The sequence below is a fragment of the Vespula pensylvanica genome, chromosome 20, assembly GCF_014466175.1.
Source record: "Vespula pensylvanica isolate Volc-1 chromosome 20, ASM1446617v1, whole genome shotgun sequence".
Taxonomy (NCBI): domain Eukaryota; kingdom Metazoa; phylum Arthropoda; class Insecta; order Hymenoptera; family Vespidae; genus Vespula; species Vespula pensylvanica.
Window position 1 is genome coordinate 2,099,201 of NC_057704.1, and position 22,726 is coordinate 2,121,926.

General features: G+C 27.4%; 7 protein-coding genes across 10 annotated transcripts in view; 5 read left to right on the forward strand and 2 right to left on the reverse strand.

Moving 5' to 3' along the window:
- The first annotated feature begins 832 nt into the window (after positions 1 to 832).
- LOC122635906 (probable tRNA (guanine(26)-N(2))-dimethyltransferase) lies at positions 833 to 3,273 on the forward strand. Of its 2 annotated transcripts, none has more exons than XM_043826619.1 (2): positions 833 to 925; positions 1,425 to 3,273. In XM_043826619.1, exon 2 carries the CDS (start codon positions 1,452 to 1,454, stop codon positions 3,063 to 3,065), a length of 1,614 nt encoding a protein of 537 aa, XP_043682554.1. In that variant the 5' UTR covers positions 833 to 925; positions 1,425 to 1,451; the 3' UTR covers positions 3,066 to 3,273. The 2 variants fall into 2 exon arrangements, with proteins under 2 accessions (XP_043682554.1, XP_043682553.1); XM_043826618.1 differs by lacking the exon at positions 833 to 925 and adding an exon at positions 932 to 1,208.
- Positions 3,274 to 3,375: 102 nt separating this feature from the next.
- LOC122635909 (aldo-keto reductase family 1 member B1-like) lies at positions 3,376 to 5,611 on the forward strand. Of its 2 annotated transcripts, none has more exons than XM_043826626.1 (7): positions 3,376 to 3,512; positions 3,932 to 4,025; positions 4,154 to 4,321; positions 4,410 to 4,526; positions 4,620 to 5,021; positions 5,093 to 5,241; positions 5,332 to 5,611. In XM_043826626.1, the coding sequence occupies exons 2-7, from the start codon at positions 3,951 to 3,953 to the stop codon at positions 5,372 to 5,374; spliced, it is 954 nt and encodes a 317-aa protein (XP_043682561.1). In that variant the 5' UTR covers positions 3,376 to 3,512; positions 3,932 to 3,950; the 3' UTR covers positions 5,375 to 5,611. The 2 variants fall into 2 exon arrangements, with proteins under 2 accessions (XP_043682561.1, XP_043682562.1); XM_043826627.1 differs by having other exon boundaries at positions 3,476 to 3,497.
- A 162-nt stretch (positions 5,612 to 5,773) lies between these two features.
- LOC122636184 lies at positions 5,774 to 13,019 on the forward strand. Its single transcript, XM_043827159.1, has 12 exons — positions 5,774 to 5,962; positions 6,145 to 6,312; positions 6,503 to 6,619; positions 6,718 to 6,912; positions 6,980 to 7,177; positions 7,250 to 7,398; positions 7,515 to 7,542; positions 10,910 to 10,999; positions 11,716 to 12,195; positions 12,271 to 12,477; positions 12,568 to 12,716; positions 12,799 to 13,019. Exons 1-12 carry the CDS (start codon positions 5,891 to 5,893, stop codon positions 12,839 to 12,841), a joined length of 1,896 nt encoding a protein of 631 aa, XP_043683094.1. The 5' UTR covers positions 5,774 to 5,890; the 3' UTR covers positions 12,842 to 13,019.
- Positions 13,020 to 13,150: 131 nt separating this feature from the next.
- LOC122636185 lies at positions 13,151 to 13,778 on the reverse strand. The gene is made up of 2 exons (XM_043827160.1): positions 13,704 to 13,778; positions 13,151 to 13,501 (listed from the first exon to the last, which is right to left on the reverse strand). Exons 1-2 carry the CDS (start codon positions 13,776 to 13,778, stop codon positions 13,151 to 13,153), a joined length of 426 nt encoding a protein of 141 aa, XP_043683095.1.
- A 48-nt stretch (positions 13,779 to 13,826) lies between these two features.
- LOC122635907 overlaps positions 13,827 to 22,726 on the reverse strand; it is a 116,722-nt gene continuing 107,822 nt past the window's right edge. The window contains exons 1-5 of one of the 2 annotated variants that reach the window (XM_043826621.1): positions 17,918 to 18,074; positions 17,778 to 17,816; positions 15,874 to 16,193; positions 14,965 to 15,396; positions 13,827 to 14,048 (exon numbers count right to left, since the gene is read on the reverse strand). In XM_043826621.1, coding sequence (XP_043682556.1) covers positions 13,848 to 14,048; positions 14,965 to 15,396; positions 15,874 to 16,193; positions 17,778 to 17,816; positions 17,918 to 18,074 — 1,149 coding nt within the window. In that variant the 3' untranslated portion in view covers positions 13,827 to 13,847. Of the gene's footprint in view, positions 14,049 to 14,964; positions 15,397 to 15,873; positions 16,194 to 17,777; positions 17,817 to 17,917; positions 18,075 to 22,726 lie in introns of those variants that run through there. The other variant, XM_043826622.1, reaches the window with a different exon arrangement.
- LOC122636186 lies at positions 18,686 to 20,030 on the forward strand. Its single transcript, XM_043827161.1, has 3 exons — positions 18,686 to 18,711; positions 19,027 to 19,322; positions 19,792 to 20,030. Exons 1-3 carry the CDS (start codon positions 18,686 to 18,688, stop codon positions 19,983 to 19,985), a joined length of 516 nt encoding a protein of 171 aa, XP_043683096.1. The 3' UTR covers positions 19,986 to 20,030.
- The window catches only part of LOC122636187, a 10,228-nt gene continuing 8,603 nt past the window's right edge, over positions 21,102 to 22,726 (forward strand). Inside the window, exons 1-4 of the mRNA XM_043827162.1 lie at positions 21,102 to 21,285; positions 21,585 to 21,694; positions 21,900 to 21,990; positions 22,099 to 22,296. Of these exons, the coding sequence (XP_043683097.1) occupies positions 21,117 to 21,285; positions 21,585 to 21,694; positions 21,900 to 21,990; positions 22,099 to 22,296 (568 nt within the window). The 5' untranslated portion in view covers positions 21,102 to 21,116. The remainder of the gene's footprint in view (positions 21,286 to 21,584; positions 21,695 to 21,899; positions 21,991 to 22,098; positions 22,297 to 22,726) is intronic.

Below are 22,726 nucleotides of genomic sequence, written 5' to 3' on the forward strand. Positions count from 1 at the left end.
AATATTGCTTGAAATACTTTCAATTTATTTGTTTTTACATGATAGACGAAATGAATAAAAAAAATAAGAGAGAAAAAATTCGTATAGAAAAAAAAAAAATACATATAGTATACATTATTGTATCAATGGAAAGTAAAGGATTGATTACAGATAAAAAAAATAATAAAATAAAATCATATCAAAAATCATGATTCAATATCTTATCGTTCTTACGTGCTTATTTTTTTTTTTTTTTTTTTTTTGTTTCATTGGAAGACCCCGTATATAAAAGTTTTTAATAGATTTAAGTAAATTTCTAATAAATTTAATCTAAAAAAAAAAATTTAGTATTTAAATGTAGTATTTAAAATTTTTGATAAATTATCATTTGAAAAAATCAGATGATGTGTCATCAATTAATAAAAAAATAAGATTAAGCAAAACGAGAAACGCGGTTTTTTTCTTTTTTTTTTCTATTTCTTTTTCTTTTTTTTTTTTTTTTTTTTAGAATTTTGATCGATCGTGTGTTAAATCTAAATAGATCGTATAAAAATAGAATAGGATCTAGAAAAAAATAAAAAGATAATACTACCAAATGCATTATTGTTTACACTATATATGTAAACGATTTATTAAATGCAAAGATTTAATGAAAATATTTAATTGAAATAAATTCATTTATTTGATATAAATATCTACACATGCTACGTTTGAATTATTCGAATTGAATGGTATTGTAATTGATTACGACATTTGCAAAGATCCAATGAGCAAGAAACTTTTATAATACGTCAATACTGATTGGTTGATTTTAAACATTTGATTACATTTCATTCGATATCGCATCATCAAATTTCTTTCGTCCAATCATGAGAGCTCATGACTGATATCGAGAGTGGCAACTTAACCTAGCAAATCATAACCTTGAATAAGGAACGTAATCACGGTAAGCACGATGTTTACAATCGTTTATTTAAGATGATCTATAATGTTTTTCATTGAAGTTATTACACCCATCCCACGATTTACGCACAGTATTCGTTCCTCATTGATAATTTTAGTTTTCTTTACTAACGTGAACGAAAATCGCATAGATATTTTCGACGAATAAAAGAAAATAATATTTAAGAGAAAAATCGGTATGAGTTGTTAACATATGTCATTTATTTTATTCATATATTTGCTAGAAAATATAGAAAAGTAAATATGTCATCGATTGTACGAAAAAGGTTAATACGTTTACTATGAATCAATCAAGTAAGGTTAGAATAATGTAGTTAATAGAATCAAATAAGAATTTTTAGCACAGTGATGTATAATAAGTTCAATAAATATTATAAAAAAACATATAAATCGAGGGATGAGCATATATATATATATATATGTATATATTGTTATATATATACATTGTTTTATAATATACCATTTCGAATATATACTTTTAGGTCTTAATTTCTTTCTTTCCATTCAATATGGATGATGATCGATGTATCAAGAAAGCTAAACTAGAAAATGTGCAGAATTTAAAAGAAGGAGAAGCTGAGATATTGGTAACTGATAAAAATGTGTTTTATAATCCGGTACAAGAATTCAATAGAGATTTGAGTATAGCTGTATTGTCGCTCTTTGCAAAGGATCAAACAAATGTAAGCGAACAAAATAATATTTCAAAACATACTGTAGTAAACAAATTAAATGGTGAATCGTGTTCTAAGAGCGATGGTATTACGGTATTAGAAGCTTTGTCTGCGACTGGTTTACGTAGTATCAGATATGCCAAAGAAATAGAAGGTATAAAAGAAATAATAGCTAATGATATTTCAGCTGAAGCTGTAAAAGCTATTAAACTAAATATTCAACATAATGGAGTAGGGCATTTAGTAAAACCAAGTCACGAGGATGCTACAATGATCATGTATCAAAACAGAAGAAAAGGTTTCCATGCTGTTGATTTAGACCCTTATGGTTGTCCTTCAATCTTTTTAGATGCGGCAGTACAATGTGTAACAAACGGGGGTATACTTTTAGTTACAGCAACAGATATGGCAGTGTTAGCTGGTAACTCTCCAGAAACATGTTATGTTAAATATGGCGCTATAGCTCTTAAAACGAAAGCCTGTCATGAGATGGCATTAAGAATTTTGTTACAACATATCGCGTCTCATGCAGGACGTTATGGACGCTATATAGTACCCTTACTATCTATCAGCGTTGACTTCTATATAAGAGTATTTGTGAAAGTATTTGTAAGCCAATTGAAATGTAAAGACAATGCTAGTAAAACAGGATTGGTATATCAGTGTACAGGTTGTGAAAGTTTCAATATTCAACCTTTAAATACAAAAAAATCAAATAAATTTTGTAAGCCTCATGTAAACGTAGATCAACATTGTAAACATTGCAGACACAAACATTATATTGGTGGTCCTATTTGGATAGGACTCTTACACGATCAAGACTTTGTTTCTCGATTATTGTCTAGTTTAGATAACTTGAAATTAGAAACGAAACAACGAATAAAAGGGGTTTTGACTATGATACACGAAGAAATAGATTCACCTTTGTACTATACATCGGATCGTTTAATGTCTATCATCAAATGTAGTACACCACCCATGGTACTAATTAGATCTGCATTATTGAATGCAGGATATAATGTATCATATTCTCATGCAAATAAATTCTCTATCAAAACTGATGCCCCTAATGATGTCATATGGGATATTGTACGTGCATGGGAGAAACATCATCCAGTTAAAAGGGAAAAATTTAATGCGGATAATCCAGCACTAGTTATATTAGATACTCCATCGACAATAAACATTTCTTTTACTGTACATCCAAAAGCTAATCCAATTTCTCGACAAAGTGGCTTGTCAAGGTTTCCAGAAAATCCAGCCGAAAATTGGGGTCCTGGTACACGTGCTAAAACGATGATAGATGTTACAATGATAGAGTCAAAAAGAATAAAGAACCAAGGAAAATTTAAACAGAAAATCAAAATGTTGAAGGATCAACAAATGGAAAATAAAGATGATAATGAAAGGACAAATACAGATTTGTCATCGAGCAATCAGGATATATAAAAAATATACGTGTAAATTATTTTTATTACGTTAATGAAAAATGTACAAATGTTTTATAAAAAAAAAATTATACGATAATCAGAATATTATCGTTGATTGTAAATATATATTTATAATTAAAAGAATTTCATGCCTTAGTTTTAAATTTTAGTTATAGAAAATAATTATTCCACTTAAAACGAACAGTTTAAGATTGACAAAGATTAATAGTTTAAAATGCGTATAACACAAATAAACTTATTTTGTTCGCTTTAACTTTTGACCGTCTTACGATTTGATAAGCTAAATGAACTATATTACTACATGTACGTATACGTACATGTATATATATATGTATGTGTCACTATATCAGTTCTTTCATTTTGCCGAGTGTTGTTTTCAGTTCTTTTGTAGTATACTGCACGAAGTCATTACGTAAAGGAGAGTTAATCCGTACGTATAAATCAGGTAAGATAAAAATTAAATATTTCTACGAACAATATTTAATAAAAATTTCATTAATAAAAATTTCATTAATAGAAATATCATAAAAGTGATAATAATAAGTAAATTAGATATGATAAAAAATATAAATTATTTATTGAAATTTTAATAATATTTCTATAACAAATGTTACATACTACAACATTAGATGACTTCGCAAAGTAACACTTGTTGCGTAGAATCTATATATGATCTTTATATATATATATATATATATACACATACATCATATATACATATATATATATTATGTACGCATACACACATATATATATGATATTTAACTGATATATTATTTAAAAAATGCTTATTATATAAATACTATATTAAGAAAAAAGAAATACTTATTTAAATGATAATTATTAATTAATCGATAACTATAGCGACACGTAAGTATCAAGCATGGCAGCGTCGACATTGACATTGAACAATGGTACAAAAATCCCTGTACTAGGTCTGGGTACTTGGCAAGGTGGTGTAAGTACAATATTAAAAATATATCTTTTTCTGACTTATAATGCATTATCAATATATTTTTAATTTAAAAATTAAATTCTTTTTACGATATAATGTCATGAAAATTTTTTTTACTTTTTATATAACAGGATGATCCATCTGTCGTTGAAAAAGCTATTAAAGATGCAGTCGATGCTGGATATAGACATTTTGATTGTGCCTATATATATGGAAATGAACGTGAGATTGGCAAAGCATTAAGAGAAAAAATTGCAGAAGGTGTTGTAAAAAGAGAAGATCTTTATATTACCACAAAGGTATATTTTTATATTTATTTATTTTATATATATATATATGTATATTTTTAAAATCCGATATATAGTGTCAATTTTTATTGCATTTTAGCTATGGAACACGGCACATAAAAAAGAAAAAGTAGTACCTATGTGTAAAGAGAGTGTAAAAAATTTTGGTTTTGACTATATAGATTTATATCTTATACATTGGCCGGTAGCTTACGCGGTAAGGAAGATATTTCATTTCATATTTCTATTAAGATCAAATCATATTATTGATTATAATTGAATATATTCCATTTCATTTTTTATAATTTAGGATGATGCAAAAGGACTTTGGCCAGTTGATGAAAAAGGTAATCCTTTGTACGGATATGAAGATTATACTGATACTTGGAAAGGCATGGAAGAATGTGTCAAATTGGGATTAACCAAAAGCATTGGACTTAGTAACTTTAATTCTGTGCAAATTGATCGTATATTATCCATTGCAACTATAAAACCAGTAATGAATCAAGTTGAATGTCATATCAATTTGAATCAAAAAAAGCTAAGAGAGTTTTGTGCGAAACGTAATATCGCTATTACTGCTTATAGTCCGTTAGGTTCTCCTTTACGTCCTTGGGCAAAATCTGACGATCCACAAGTTAAAATTGATCAAACTAAAGAGATTGCAAAAAAATATAAAAAATCGCCTGCACAAGTTATACTTAGATATTTGGTAATTTGAGATTCATTTGTAAAAGAAAATTAATCATTGAAATCTTTATTAATTTGAATATAATTTTTTAGATTGATATAGGTACCATCCCGATACCTAAATCATCGTCAAAGGCACGCATCGAAGAGAATATAAACATTTTTGATTTTAAGCTTACTCCTGAGGAAATAGCACTCATAGATACATTTGATTGCGGTATAAGAGTTTGTCCAGCTAAAGAGTAAGTTAATTATTATGAAAATAGAACATTATTTTAAAAAAAGAAAGCATTATTGTTCGAGTAATCACTTTATAAAATATATCTTTTTAGATTCGAAGGACACAAGGATTATCCATTTAATATAGAGTTTTAATGATGAGATTTAATAAATGATTACATGACTTATACAATTATAATCAATAAATGATATTATTACTATCTGTTAAATATATATTGATATATTATTATCAACTATATTTTTAAGTTTACTATTTCTTTTAAAACTAATATGTATTTTATATCCATATATCTTTAGTAAATCTTATCTATATCTCGATTGTTTAACAAATTCACTATAAAAGAATAAAAAATAAAAAAGAAAAAAATTTGATATGGGTACGGCGATTATTTTTTTTTATATTTTAAACTGCGCAATAATGCAGTTATCGATATTTCATCGTATTCTTATCTTATATCTACGAATTGTTATATAATATCCCTTCTCAATAAATAAGAGAAACGAATGATAGGTGATACAGATTAAAAGTAGCTTCGAAACTATACACTGCTAAAAGTAACTCCGAGTAATTTGAAGTTCGCTCGAACGTTCGTTGTTATTAACGATTGAGATACTTATAATACTTGATAATTATCGTTAGAATTAATAAAAATGGCTGAAATTCCTTCCGTAACACTTGCAAATGGTTATAAAATGCCTATGTTTGCTTTAGGAACATATTTGGTAAGATATTGTCATGTCAAATTAGGTTAATTTTCTTTAACATTTTGCGCGGGATATTTGAAACGTTAAAACGCTATCTTCGTTATTATAAAACTTTCTATTTGGAAAGATTCATAAGAGACAATATATTTTGTAATAACTAAAATAATTATTGTGTAATAAATATTTTTATTTACAAATAGTCTAAACCAGGAGAAGTAGAAAAAGCTGTTATGGATGCTATTGATCTTGGATATCGTCACATTGATACAGCTTTCTTTTACGAAAATGAACACGAAATTGGTACTGCAATACAAGCGAAAATCGAAGATGGAACCGTCAAAAGAGAAGATCTTTTTGTTACTACGAAGGTTAGATATTAATACTAATAAGTGAAGTGGAAGTTGCAAATTTATAAAAGTGTATATTTTGCTCTATTAATTCTATCCTACTCCAGTGTATAAGATCGAATGAAATTTCATCTTCTTCCTTTGTTTTCGACGATATATGTAACTTTAATCAATTCATAAGTTAATTCGTTTTATCTTATTCGTATTACAGCTATGGAATAATCGTCACAAGGAAAAGGATGTAGTTCCAATTTGTAAAAAATCCTTAGAGAATCTTGGTTTAACTTATATAGATTTATATTTAATTCACTGGCCATTTGCTTTTCAAGTAAGTATGAAAAAATTAAATATATGTTATAAATGTTATAGTTATGCTAAAAATAGAGAATATTATCCTATATATATATATTTTTTTTTATTTATAAGGAAGGTGAAGTATTGGTACCCAAAGACAAAGATGGTAAACTTTTATTATCAGACACTGATTATATCGAAACATGGAGGGGAATGGAAGAATGTGTTCATAAAAAATTAACTCGTAGTATTGGTGTCAGCAATTTTAATTCAGAGCAAATTGCTCGATTAATGAAGTCTTCTAATATTGTTCCTGTAAATAATCAAGTAAGTCAAATATACTATTTACAATAATAGTTTTATTCATTTTTCATAATTTATATAATTATATTAGGTCGAAGTTAGTGTTAATCTCAATCAGGAAAAATTAATAAACTTTTGTAAAAAGTACAATATCGTAGTAAGCGCTTATTCGCCTCTTGGAAGACCTGGAAATAGATTAGGTATAAAAAACTCTTTGGATAATCCAATAATTATTAAAGCGGCAGAAAAATATAAGAAAACTCCAGCTCAAATTGCACTTAGATACGTCGTAAGTATGATTTACTTAACGCTATTGGTTTTTATTGCAATATATGTAGTCCTAAAATCAATACATTTTTAGTATCAACAAGGTGCCGCAGTAATTGCTAAATCGGTAACGCAAAGTAGAATTAAAGAGAATATGGAGATATTTGATTTCGAACTAACACCGGACGAAATGACAGCTATAAAATCAATTGGTACCGGCGAAAGAGTAGCACCATTCACAGAGTAAATAGATATTATATATATATATATATATATATATATATATATGTATATATTTCTAAAACTTCTCTGACGTTTTCATGAATTTATACATTTTTCTAAATTTTTTTTTGTTTCAGAGTACAAGGTCATCAATATTATCCATTTTCTATTCCATTTTAAAGCTCATAAAGTGAACATATATGATATCTTTATAGATTTGTACGAATGTATCAATACATTTTAATCTTTTGTTTTAAAACACTAGGTCAGATATATATATATATATAGAGTAAATAATTTTTTATTTAGTTTTAAAATATAATGCACATATTTTTGAATATACTTTTATGAATATATTAAAGAAAATTTTCATACATTAAATAACATGTGAATGTAGTAACAACAATGAATTATATATATTAGATTCGCAGAGTCAGATAACAATGCGAGAACCCTTTTCAAGGATGATTTCATCAATCAACTTGCCAAATTATCATCCATCGCCCCTTCTTTTCTGTCTAGTCATCCCCTCTTCTGTCGCCTCTTACTAACATGAATAAGAACAACGTCTTTGTTCTTGATAAAGCGAAATTCATTCGTAATAAAATCGTGCCATGGGTACTTTCCACTCTTTCCATTCGTAAATACTAGTACGTTTATTAAAATATTTGATAAAAATTAAACCTTCTAAACTGGAAAAATAGTCATACGTATTAATGAACGTAATATTCTTTATCAATAGTAACCGCACTTAAAATTTTCTACTATTAACGCAAATGAAAAGTGATAAAAAAAATAAAATAAAATAAATAAATAAAAATGCATAAGTCATGTTACTTATTAGCAGTTAATCACAATCTTGAATCGTTATATTGTATCGCTATAAAGATTACAAAAAAATTCTTTTTTTTTTTTTTTTTGTATTATTCTTTCGAATTTCTTTCATTATCTTTTTTATCATCGGTTTTAAAAAGGACGAAAAATAATTTTTTAACGAATCAAATATATAGATTACTTTCGGTCATGTGTCGATAGAGACTATATATGCTACGTGTCTGCGTACGTGTTTGTATGTGTGAGAGAAAGAGCAAAAAAGAGAGAGAGAGAGATATCGGACTAAAAAATCTTTCAAATATTTTTTAATCAATATACATACGTGCAATATTATATAAATCAAATTAATATTAAATATTTTTTTTTCTTTTTTTACACTCGACAACATTTTTTTTTATACTATCATAGATAAGCCTGATGTGTTCCTTATCAAATAATCATGAATGTCATTTCATAACTGTATATTTAATAATTGGCTTAAAACGATTTGTCTCTATCTTCTTCATAAGATATATACACATTTACTCGAAATATCAACTTTAGAGTTAACAGAAATGAAAACGACGGTATATAATAATATAAAGGATCGATTCATCATTAAAACATTAGGTTAATAGATAAAGACGGACGATCACGACCTTAACCTATTCACAATCATTTCATTTTTAATCAGAATTTGCAAAAGATAAAAGGAGAAAACATTTACGCACGTCAATGGGAAAATATCGATGAAAACTCTGTATATATATATATATATATATATATATATATATATATATATATAAAAGGAAAAATAAATAAATAAAAGAAAAATAAAGAAAATCAAAAAGTTAGAACGAACGGTTCACTATCTTTATATATCAAGTTATTACAATGTAAAGTAATTTTCAAGGTCGACTTAAGAGATTATATAAAATCAAATAAAATTTTTAAACAGACGATTCGTTTATCTTATACATACATATATACATACATACATACGTACATACATATATACATACATACATACATATGTATGTATATTACTAATGAATATTTATTACTATTATACTCGTATATATATATTACTATATATTACTAATGAATATTTATTACTATTATACTCGTATATATATATTACTATATATTACTATTATACTCGTATTAATACTATTATATACTCGTATATAATCTACGAGAATATATTCATAAAAAAGAATAAAAATTATAAATAACAATGATATACCTTATGTTATCGTTTAAATCCACGTTAATTAATATAACATATTAAAAAACTCTGAGTTTTATCTGATAATACTATATTATATTAACAATAGAAACAGATAAAGAAAGGAAGATAAAGATAAAGAAAGCAAAAAAAAAAAGAAAGAAAGAAAAGTAGGGCCGATCCTTTTGACGATTTGCCGCTCGTACCGGCATTGGACATCTAATCACTATTAGCTATTACCACTGCTGGCATCCGTTCTGTAATTTTCCACAGTGCTTCTGATCTCGTTCAAAGAATTCGTCAGCTTTTATATATATATATATATATATATACACACGATATAACAAAGAAAAAGAATCTTTATAGGTTATATGCAATATACGTATGACGTACATACAAACTAAAAGTGATTGTTATATAAGTATTTACAAAGTGAGCATATAAATAAAAGAACATGCATCCTTAAATCTTTAATTTTCAAAAGTAATTTATAATGTATATATTTATACTATGTATATACGTGTGTGTGTGTGTATATATATACGTGTAATCGAACGTCCTTTACATTAGAAATCGTTTACTGCGTATAAAACAAAACAAAAGAAGTAGCATATCCTGCCGATCCCATCGATTTGATTGGTAATTCGTTCTTCTAGTTATTTCGATGTCGTCAAATCGCGAAGGTTTTGATAGATTCGTTAATTTTCAAATTTAAATATATATATATATTATTATATTAAATATATATATATAAATAATATATATATATATATATAGAATTTATATCACATATTATATTTATATTCAATATATATATATATATATACATATATGTGTCGTGTTGTATACATACGTGATTTAATATGAAGAATATTTTTAACCATTAGATATATATCAGAATAAAATATTTTAATACTATCTTCTATTCATAACAAAGATCATTGATCTATGTCATTCTAATTTATTGCCGATTAATATAAAATTAGAAGAAGAAAATTACACGAACACACACGCACACACATATTATTCGTACATACGTCATAAGTACATATTTACCTACCAATTATACATTTTATATACGCATGTATATATTTCGAACGAGAAAATGTAATATCTAAATGAACTATGCGAAAGTAAACGTTGCGTATGATTCGCGAAATTGACGCGAGGAGGGGCGAGAGCCGATGGGTGGTTAAGATGGAGAGAGAAATGGCGTGGGGGAAGAAGTAAATCGGATCGTTTATAAATACGAGACAGATTTTGACGAGACGTATTTGTGTCGTTGATACGATCGATCGAACAAACATTTTCTTTCTTTGTTAACGTAATTTATTACTTTTCTCTATTTTCTTTGTAATTAAAATCTAATCGAATCTCATACATATATACATACATATATATATATATATATATATATATATATAATCGAAAACATACATACATATATATATATAATTCGTAAGAAAGAATCGTTCTTCTATTTTCTATTGAAGAAAAGAAGAAAAAATGGTTTTAAACGTACCGAACGTTAAGTTTTACAACGGCAACACTGTTCCTCAATTTGGATTGGGTACATGGAAGGTATGTAAAAAAAAAAAAAAAAAAAAAAAAAAGAATCGTTTCTCTTTTGTTTTATCAATAATATGTATCGTATTATGTGATCCTTATGACGTTCGTCGAGTAGTTTCTTTTTTCTTTTTTGAAACAATTGAAATTACAGCTAGACAAATCATAGACAATATCGTTGATACAAATGGACGTATATTATTATGTAGATACGCACTTTTTTTTTTTCCTATGAATATATCCCATAAATAAAATTACCTTAGAATACGATCGACGCAAGGTCATTTGTATATTACTACGTACTACGTATGATTAAAAGACTATTAATTCGCGATATTATTGCCGTTATATTTGAATGTTTCTTCGATGAATTATCATTATACGTATGAACAATATTGTTTAACCATTTGAGATATTACTCGATTTATATTTTCCATTTAGCAAAATTTGTTGTTTTAAGATACGAGTAAAATCAAAGAGTTCCTATTTTCCTCGTTTAATTCTGATTTTCAAACAAAAAATAATTTATGTGAAAAAATGAGAATAAGTTTTTCAAATTTTCTTTTTTTCTTCTCTCTCTCTTTCTCTTTATCTCTCTATCTCTCTCTTTCTTTAATTAAGAATTTTTAGTTTTTCATTACTTTAATACTATGTTGTTATATATACTTTATTATTATTATTTTATATATATATATATATATATATATATATATATATATATTAATGTTTAGTCAAAACCTGGAGAAGTTACTCAAGCTGTCAAGGACGCCATAGATATTGGTTATCGGCACATTGATTGTGCTCATGTTTATGGTAATGAGAAAGAAGTCGGAGAAGCAATAAAAACGAAAATTACGGAAGGAGTTGTTACTAGAAAAGATTTATTCGTTACTAGTAAACTTTGGAATACTTTCCACAAACCTGATTTAGTTGAACCTGCACTCAAAAAGACATTGAGCGATCTTGGTCTTGAATATTTAGATCTTTATTTAATTCATTGGCCTATTGCTTACAAAGAGGGTGAGGACTTATTTCCAAAAAATTCTGATGGTTCTCCCGAATTTAGTAATGCTGATTACATTGATACATGGAAGGCTATGGAAGGTGTATTAAATAAAGGATTAACGAAGAACATTGGCGTTAGTAACTTCAACTCCGAGCAGATTACCAGATTACTTAAAAACTGTACCGTCAAGCCAGTAACGAATCAAGTATGTTTCTTTTTGAAGAATCGGTTATAAAATTCTTAATCGTTTGATTATTAATAATTAAAATATTTTGTTCAGGTCGAATGTCATCCATATCTAACCCAAAAAAAATTGTCTGCGTTCTGTAAAGAAAAAGAAATTGTTATTACCGCTTATAGTCCTTTGGGTTCACCAGATAGACCATGGGCTAAACCAGATGATCCAAAATTATTGGAGGATATGAAGTTATTGGAACTTGGAAAGAAGTATAATAAGACACCAGCGCAGATTCTTTTGCGTTATCAAGTATGTTATCATGTGTAGTCTTTGCTAAAATAACAAGAAAAAGAAATTCAATATTATAATAAAATGAGTACATTACATAATATATTTTAGTTGGATCGTGGACATGTGGTAATTCCAAAATCCGTTACCAAATCACGTATTGCCGAAAATAGTAATATTTTCGATTTTCAACTTAAGCCTGACGATATCGCGTACATCGATTCTTTCGACTGTAATGGAAGAATCTGTCCAATGACAGGGTAAGATGATTATTTTTATAGATCTTTACACATGATATTTTCTTACATATTAAATTTATAATATTTTATTTCTGATTTTCAGATCTGAGGGCAGTCCTTATTTTCCGTTTGCCATTCCTTTCTAAGTAATACACATGATAAATGAAATTAGATTTAGTCGTGCATAAAAATATTACGAAAAACTTTATGAGATATGTGTGTCGTACATATTTTCTTTGTTAAATACATTCATGCATACGTTCGTATTTTTCTACGCATGTATTTCGATATTCATAGAAAATAAATTTTCGTTAAATAAGGAAACTCTCGTTTATGATATTAATGCAATTTGAGTTGGATTGTTGGATGAAAAAAAAAAAAAAAAAGAAAAGAACAAGGAAAAGAAAAAGATTTTTGTAATGTTATTACGTTATAAAATAGTAGTTGATTGATATTCAATTGCAACAACAGGTGGAATTATCGCTATCTTCACAACCGCAAGAACAACATTCGCAATATTCTTCGTCACTGTCGCTATTGTTTGCGGAATCGTGTAATGATGATTCAGCTACTGGTTGATATCCTTTGTCCAATGGACACGATGGTCCAGCTCCACATCTGCAAGGTACACTAGATAATCCATAGGCGCACTTTCCTTTACAATTGCATCTACATTCGTTTTTATTCTGGGATAAACGGCATTTATTGCACGACGATGAATAAGAGTTGTTAGATGCGATATCGAAATCGCAAGGTGCCCTTGGACAATCTAAAAATGTATAAATGTGTAAATGTGTATAAATGTTCTGAGAGTGATGTTATATAGGAACGTGATTGATTTATATATATATATATATATATATTTTTTTTTCTTATATATTTATATATAAACTAGGAAATAGAAACGTACTCGATAATACAGCACAGGGAGGAAGGTCACAAGGAAGATTAACCGAGCAAGGATTTTTCCGAGCATAATTAGATTTTAATGAACGTACGTTAGGACACGTTTTCGTTGAAGACTTTGTCAACTTTTGACTCGTCGGACCGATTTTGCGATTGAACTTTTTCAGACAAATACATAATTTTGATTCCTACGATTTGAAATTGAAATATAACATATAGATCTATTAAAAGGATTTAAATATTTTATTATTGTACATGATTCTTTTCATTTACTAAAACTGGCCTCTTTACTTTTTTCAGTTGATCAGTTTCTTCATTCGAAATCTCGTTTCGATTTTGTCTCGTCGGATTTGTCTTTGAAGGATCTATTTCCTTTTCTTCAATCTTCTGTACTTTATCTCGTACTTGTTTTGGATTCGTAACGCCCTTTGTCGTATCTATATTATTCTATAAATAATAATTTTTTTTTTATTTATATATAAGTAAATTTTTAATATCAACGAATTGAAAAAGGTAAAGCATTTTGAAATCTAGAAATTGAATGAATGAAAAAATAAAAAAATACAGATTTATTTTGCAAATAAAATTGTGCAAATAGAATTCAACCTTTCAACGTTATCGATTGTTTTTTTTATTCATTACCGATAGTTCAGTATAGAACATTTTTGAAGTTATTTATAAATTAAGCGATAAAACTCCTTAATAACGTACAATTACTTCTTTTTATTGCACTTAAAATATGCAAAATATATATAAACGATATATTTGTTTTTTCGTACATTAACTTAGGATAATAAGTTTAACTTAGAGTAATAAATAATAAGTTAGAATTTGTTAGATTCTGAGAATGTGTTGCAATACTATAAATATAATCATTAAAAACAAAAAATTGATTTTAATTCGTTGTAGTATTATATTATATATCGATCATACCTTATGGTAAACCTTTGTAAAATGATATAAAAAATCAAATTTATCATACAGAAGAAAGATTGAAAAAAATATGTAGATGAATTTTTTCTCTGTTTTTCATTTCCTGATTTTTTATATACGTAATTACGTATCTATGTAATAACTTTTTAAATTATGATGAGTTTTTAATTATTAATTATTAAACGAGTACGTTTATGTATTATATCTTCGTATCATAAAATTTTTGAATTTCTTAACAGATTTACATTCGACTATACTTTTTACTGTTAAAACAGGAAAACAAATTTTTTAGAAATTGCTTTGCGAAAAAAGAAAAAGAAAAAAGATGGTTGAATTTGATTTGCAAAAATTCGAATTTAAATTGCAAAATCTACGTAATAAAAAAAAAAATATATATATATATATATATATATATATAAAAGATACTAACATCGCTCTTTTTTCGCACGAGTTCCTTCTTTAATTGTTGTACATTGTTCTTGTAAAATTGTAACGCGCAATACATCTTCTTCTCATTATTTTCCAGATCTTGAATGCGTTTAAGCATTTTGTTATTACCGGAAACAGTTTGAAATTCTCTGGAAGCAAGCAAACGATCCAATTGTTCCACGTACAGGATTTCTTTTTCTTCCAATTGCGTTATGCAATTTTTCAATTCTAATTCGTCCTTAGCTAGCTGATGTATCTTAGTCAAACAAACGACATCGTCTGAATGAATCGAATGTAAACTCGCACCTTGATAATTACGAATTTCTTTTTCAATCTTGTCAGCTTGATCGTTCATTTCCTTATTCGCCAATTCGAGGGATTCCAACTCTATATCCGCTTCTTCCAATTTAACATCGGCGTCGATAATTTTATCCTAATAGGGGGGAAAAAAAAGAAAGAAAAAAAAAAAAAAAAGAAAATATATATGTTAGCAATTACGATGATCCTAAAAGCGTTTGTTCTTCGATTCATATAGCTTCGTTTATTAGCGATCGATCAGATCAAATCAAATCAAATCAAATCAAATCAAATCAAATCAAATCAAATCAAATCAAATCAAATCAAATCAAATTAAATCAAACAATCGATCGATCGATCAAGAAGACAATGAAAACGAGAAAATGTTAAACAACTTTGAATAATCAACGGGAACAACGTGATTTTTTTTTCTTTTCTTTTCTTTCTTTTTTCTTTTTCTGCATACCGACGAGACTTATTATTAGTCCGTAATTAAGTCGTCGTAATTATTTCTTTTCTTTTCTTTTTTGTTTGTTTGATTTTTGGCTTGGCATACTGACGAGATTTTATTACCCCGTTAGTCGTCGTATGTTGAATTTCAATCGGGTCGTACGTGCAACTCCGTCGTCTCCGTATTGAGATCCTTGACAGTGCTCTTCAAATTACGAAGTAGCTTTTCGGTAGGGTCTAAATCGGGGGACAGTTTCTTCATGATTTCGCGAATTTTGCAAAAAGGAGCATCGTCACAGGTCTTCCCAGATTTCCACATGTTGTACGCCATAAGGGCCGGTATTGATCTCTCCATCGTCGTGATTTTTTCTCGGAGATATCTGTGACGTCCCGTTAAATCGCAATGACGTTCTTCTATACTTGCAGCGATTTTTTCGAGATACGGTTTCGATTGTCTATCCATTTTCGTTTCGGACTTACTACCTGAAATAATATATATATATATATATATTAATGCGTTAATAATAATCAATGACGAATTAAACAATGACGGTCTTAATGAAGATGTTGGAAATTTTTGGGAATTCTATTTAAATAAATCGATTGTACATTAATTGTATTATACTATTATTATATATATATATATTATATATATATATATGTTGAAATTATTGCACTGATTATTTTACAGGACGAGTACACTTCACTATCTGCTATGCATAAATTAATATGTATACATATACATATTTCATCATTAGTAATATCTTTTATCATTAATAGATAAAATCATTTCGAATTCGTCTATGTCGGTAAAAATTACATTTAATAGAATTCAATCATTTTATCCGTCGGTAATTTTTGTTCCTTCTGTCGGTAATGCTGTTTCAAATACTCCATCGATAATTTCTTTAATTCTGTAGTGCGATTCTAGGAGTATCCTTTAAACTAATGTGATTAAATACCATTCGTATATATCATACATAAAACGCGAAACACAATTCACAAAACACACAACACATTATAAGAAACATAGAACAAGAAACACGAACAAAATAATTGACGTGATGAAATAAGTAATAATGAGTCGTTCGAAGGTCAAAACTATTATAACTCCATTTAACAAATTTTAATGTCAAAGTATTTAAACTAAATTTCTCAAATGATTAGGTGTTAAACGATCAAATAATTTTATGACCTTTGTGATTAATAAACAATTTACAATATGTATAACTTCTTTTTTATCAATTCTTTTCACTTTTTTTTCACTGAATTAAATAGATTTGGCAAATGTTCGGTTTACATATCGTAAATAAGTATTCGTATATTTTCGAATTGTATTCAACACTTCATTATACGAAATGTAAAAGAAACATTTTCCCACTGATCGGACTCGATCGTTGATCGTTTGAGAAATAGCAAAAATTTCTTTAACAAGATACCTCATCCAGGAATCGTAAGATCGAAAATTTACGATCGAATTTACGAAATAAAATATTTTTCTCGTGACTGATTTTCTAACCTGCGTAGATTTCAAATGCGTAGAAAGCATGTTACTATCGCGCCATCTACGTATAACCAACTAACTTCACTCATTCGCTCTCTTTCTCTCTCTCGCTTCATATTCACGTCATTCGTACATCGTTCTCTCTCTTTCTCTTACTCCGTACTTCACATCGATACCCTCCTTTTCTCTCTTTCTCTTTCTCTCTATCTTTTTCTTGATCTTTCTTAAAAATCTTATAGTTTCGTAACTTTAATTTTTGCAAGTTCAGAGTTAGCTTAAACATTCCCGTCGATTTAAACGATTATTAACGATATACGAACAATTCTTTTGCGTGACTTTTATCATCGGAAGTAATCGATTGAAAATATCAAATCTGACATACGATGAATTGATCAATCGCATAAAAATCTGTTGCAGAAGAGATCGTTTGAATGAATTTATCGTAAATACGTAAAATAAGATCTCTTAATAAAACAAAAAAAATTCGTTAGAGTTATCTCTGCTAGAACTTGCGTTTCCTATTATTTTTCTTTTTCTTTTTTAAAGAACGATATGAAACTTACATTTGCATTGGAACGATTCCGTAATAGATCCATTTCGGTCTGTAAAAATTTCATTGTGTCACTTTATGACGAGAAAAACGTTTATACGTTTCATATATTTTATTTTCTTTTTTTCTTTTTTAATATATGATATCACTTACCAGTTTTATGTAATGTCGCCATAATAGTTTGATTAATTCGAAAGATTCGATGGAAAATTTGGTTGTTAATTTCGTTAGAAAGCCATAAATTTTGTCGAGTCAACAACAACGTTTGTAGTTGACATGACGGATGAAAGATTTGTCGTGTTGTACACATATATACATATGTACATGTGTGTGTGTGTGTGTGTGTGTGTGTGTGTGTGTGTGTGTGTGTGTGTGTGTCATGTATGTATGTATAAATTTATATATTACGCCGTTGATTATTTGGCGTTAGATTCAAGTCATATAAGTACGGTATGTGAGATGTTTTTAAACGACATTACCGACGGTAGATAAGTCGAGGATGATTAAAAAGTTGATAAAATGCGGGTCATTTGATTCAATGAAAGAGAAGAACGAAATCGAGCGGTTGTCATTCTCGATTGACAATAAACATGACAGCGCGTCAATATCATAATAGTCGCAATGTCGAGAGACATTATTGCGTTTCTTGCTAGATGATATATATATATATACACATAAATAATTAATATAATTAAGAGAAATTAAAGAAAAAAATTAAAGTCGGCGAACATAGAGGAGAAACGACGAAAAATCTGGAGCATACTCAAGATTGGAAAAATGTTGTCCCTTCTTCTCCGGATTTAAAGTAAAATAAATACTTTTGTAACCCTTTTTTTTTTTTTTTTTATTAAGCATTGATTCCTTCTTTTTATTCATTTTTTATTTTTTTATTTTTTTATATACGTATATATGCATACAAATATGATTATATACCAAAGGCCAGCTGAGTATCTGCTTTGTTAGAAGTAATAGAATAAATATTTATATTTACAAATATATATATATATATTTATATATATATATAATATAATACAAATATATTTATATGACGCTTATATATTATATATTTAAAAAATATATAATATAATTAATAATAGTTCAAATATATAATATAAATATCTTTTTATATTATTACTTACATTCTTCTTCTTATTATTCTTATTATTATTATTAAATATTAAATTATTATAATTTAATTATTATAATAAATTAATTATTATTATTATTATTATTATTATTATTATTATTATAAAATATTAAAGTCGGGACGATAAATGGATCGATTTGGTACGTCAAAGTAACGGAGAAGATGATAAGACCTCATTAACTACCGTAACGAGCACGATACAGGATAGCATTTTAAGTACACAATCGCAATCAATAAGATCGATCTATGATAAGAGTAGAGATTTCGAAGGACATGTACTTCAACGATCAGGTGGTGGTCGGGTATTCAGTTATCGGAAAAAAAAGCCTTCCATTGGAAATGGAATTTTTAGTGCTCCGGCTGGCGTCAATCCTCATCATGTTGCTTCTTCGATCGTACGACGGAATACAGGTGTGTGTGTGTGTTTTTTTTTCTCCATATATATCGAAATATTTATCGAAATATATACGTTGAAACTAAAACTAGCATAATGAGGTAATATTTTATACATCATACTGTCTCATTACATTATCTTTTGTCATTTTATTTTGTCATTCTATTTTTATATTTTATTTATCATTTCTATTTTTGTCATTAAAAGAATATTTACGTTTCAAATATAAGCTTTAAATGTAACATTAAGATTAAAGGGTTGAAATTTGAAGATTAATTTTTTCTTTTTTTTTTTTACAAACACTAGTGACTCGAACAAACGATTGTATTAATTGTATCGATTAATTTCTTCTTTTTTTTTTTCTCTTTCTTCTCTTCTCTTCTCTTCTCTTCTCTTCTCTTTTCTTTTCTTTTCTTTTCTTTTCTTTTCTTTTCTTTCGTTCTTTGATAGGCGATTCTCGATTGATATTTATATGGCCTCAAAAAGTACGCACAAGGGGAAAACTTTTGACTATTTTTGCGCCACTATTGCACGGTATTTTGATCGGATTATTATGCATGGATGCGATTCATCTCTGGCCTGGAGAATTTTTACCCACGTCTCTTCCAACCACTACACCTATACCATTGCCACCAGTTAAATGTAACGTAATCGAGCCTTCTTGGTTCGATCCTGCATGAAAATGAATGAGGACGACTTCTTCAAGGATAAAATAAACAAAAAAAGAAGTAAACAAAAAAAAAAAGAAGAAGAAAAAAAAAAACAATTTAAAAAAAGGAAAAAGTAAAAAGAAGTGAAAGCAATTACGAATTTTCGCGCTTTATTATTGAGAAACCTAATGTATTTTCTTATCGAAGAAATCTAATGTTCCTGTATTCGTTTAAATCGATCGAATAAGAAACTTCGCTTATTTTTATATTTTCTTTCGCTTTTATATGTAGCACACACTCACACACTTACTCACACACATACACACAGTTCGTGTGTGCAAATTATCTTAAGTGGTATACTAATGATAGTCGCTTTGAAGGATTATGGTATATCCATTTTTTTTTTTTCTTTATTTTTTGTTTCTTTATTTTTTCTTTCTTTTTCTTTTTCTTTCCGGCGAATTGTCGTTTTACTATTATACTTGCGATTAGTCATAGAATATTTATATTTGATCGGTTTTTCAAATTGAATAGTTTTTTCTTCAGTATTATTCCAATGTATAAGAGAAAAAGAGAAAGAGTGAGTGAAAGAAAGAGAGAGAGAGAGAGAGAGAGAGAGAGAGAGAGAGAGAGAGAGAGAGAGAGAGAGAGAGAGAGAGAGAGAGAGAGAGAGAGAGAGAGAGAGAGAGAGAGAGAGAGAGAGAGAGATAGAGAGAGAGTTAAGTTTGTTTCTTCTTTCTTCTTTCTTCTTTTTCTTATTCTTTAAATATAAATTGCGAAATATCAATGAAAATTTTATTGTCATAAAATTATAGTGTTAAAAAGATTATGTCCAATTTGTAATTCTACTATCGTTGTTGTAGTGTTGTTGATGTAAGAGAAAAAAAAAAGATGAAATTATAGAATAACGTGACTCAACGAATATTAGCTTACTGATATTAATAGTAGTAAGAGAAGAAAATACAAATTAAACATATTTAAGATTATTCGTTCTAACTGTTATCTTAAAATTGTAATTGTTGTTCTTGAAATTTTTATGTTCATGAATAGTAAGACCTATTTAAATATAAAAAGACGTATAACTTCTGTTTCTTGTTTAAAATAACGTGATACCGCGAATCGAGTTGTGTTTTTAATATATAAGTTATATAACATTACAAAATGGTATTAACGATTATACTAATTACTCTGTTCATAGTTATATTTCTTCAAATATTATCGAAGTTTTATCAAATTTATGTTTATCGTAAGACGATTAATAGAATACCTGGTACTGTTGGTTTTCCCTTCATCGGTATCCTAATCAATTTAATGAAATTAACGAAATACGGTAAGCTTATTTTTTAATCGAAAATTACGTGTACACACACACACACACACACACAAACACATATATAATAATAATAATTAAATATATACATATCGGTATTACATAAATAAATATAATGATCGATCATCGAATTTATATATTGTGACAATCGTTTAAATAATGTACGTATGTACGATTTTACGGAGAAATAAGAAAAAGATAAAAAAAAAGAAAAGAATAAGAAACAAAAATGAAATTGATAGCAATCTTTTTTTCTTTTCTTCTTTTTTTTTTTTTAATTTTCTTTCTCTCTTTTTTAGAATATTATGAATCCTACTGTAAAGATCCGTTTCGATATAAAAAAGGAATTTATAAATTATGGTTGGGAAATCAAGCATTAGTGTACATTTACAAGCCCGAATATGTACAGGTACGTAGATATCAAAAAATGTGCTAGATAATCTACGTCATAAGTAGGCGAAGAAAAAAAATTATATTCATATCGAAATTAAAATTATTATTATTATTATTATTATTATTATTATTATTATTATTAATGTTAAAAAATTGACATGAACTTTTATTGTTTTTATTTATTATTCTTTTTATTTTTTTCCTTTGTCATTTTTGCACAGATCCTTCTCAACAATAGTACGAACATAAACAAATCGTTCTTTTACAATAACTTTAAGCCTTGGTTAGGAAATGGTCTTATAACATCGAGAGGTAAGTGCACATATATATATATTTTTTTTTATCAATGAAAGAAGATATATATATTTTCATAAAAGTTTTAATGAAATAAAGAAATAATAAAGTAATTCATCGTTTCAGGTTCTAAATGGTTTCACGACAGAAAATTGATTACTCCGGCATTTCACTTTTCTGCTCTCGATAATTTCATAACAGTAATGGTGGAAAAGGCTGAAATTTTGATTAATCGTATAGAGAAAGAATTGGAAAAAAATTTAGGAAAAAATGCAATCAATATTAATCCATTGATTTCTGATTTTACGTTGGATGTTATATGCGGCAAGTACAATACTCAAATTTTTTATAATACGTAATACTTTAATAAGTATACTCCAATCAAAATATTTCTATACAATCATTGTAAAAACGCATATAATTATAAAAAAAACTATTGACATTCCATATAAAAGGTGGCATATATTATAGGAAGTTAACAAAAAAATTGATTTTTTCAAACAAATATTTTTATTCGATATCATTCAATTAATATTGATAAGATTATTTTTCTTATTATTAATAAAATAGATTACGTATTGTAGAAAAGGAAAAAGAAAAAAAGATAATCTTTTTTCGTAACTATTATGGGAGAGATGAGTGTATAAAAAGCGACTATTATTTTTTTTTGTGCCATGAAAAAGGACTATATTATTTTTTATCGACTATTTTATCTTTTCTGTTCTTTTTTTATCTTCTCCTTCTTTTTTTTTTT

Coding starts and splice junctions, on each gene's coding strand:
- LOC122635906 (XM_043826619.1), top strand. CDS start 1,452: ATGGATGATGATCGATGTATCAAGAAAGCTAAACTAGAAAATGTGCAG.
- LOC122635909 (XM_043826626.1), top strand. CDS start 3,951: ATGGCAGCGTCGACATTGACATTGAACAATGGTACAAAAATCCCTGTA. Junction 4,026..4,153: donor TGGGTACTTGGCAAGGTGGT/GTAAGTACAATA, acceptor TTTATATAACAG/GATGATCCATCTGTCGTTGA. Junction 5,242..5,331: donor AGAGTTTGTCCAGCTAAAGA/GTAAGTTAATTA, acceptor ATATCTTTTTAG/ATTCGAAGGACACAAGGATT.
- LOC122636184 (XM_043827159.1), top strand. CDS start 5,891: ATGGCTGAAATTCCTTCCGTAACACTTGCAAATGGTTATAAAATGCCT. Junction 5,963..6,144: donor TTGCTTTAGGAACATATTTG/GTAAGATATTGT, acceptor ATTTACAAATAG/TCTAAACCAGGAGAAGTAGA. Junction 7,178..7,249: donor AAATTGCACTTAGATACGTC/GTAAGTATGATT, acceptor ATACATTTTTAG/TATCAACAAGGTGCCGCAGT.
- LOC122636185 (XM_043827160.1), bottom strand. CDS start 13,778: ATGTATTTGTCTGAAAAAGTTCAATCGCAAAATCGGTCCGACGAGTCA. Junction 13,502..13,703: donor ACAAAGTCTTCAACGAAAAC/GTGTCCTAACGT, acceptor CATCACTCTCAG/AACATTTATACACATTTACA.
- LOC122636186 (XM_043827161.1), top strand. CDS start 18,686: ATGATTATATACCAAAGGCCAGCTGA. Junction 18,712..19,026: donor ATATACCAAAGGCCAGCTGA/GTATCTGCTTTG, acceptor AAAATATTAAAG/TCGGGACGATAAATGGATCG. Junction 19,323..19,791: donor GATCGTACGACGGAATACAG/GTGTGTGTGTGT, acceptor GGCCTCAAAAAG/TACGCACAAGGGGAAAACTT.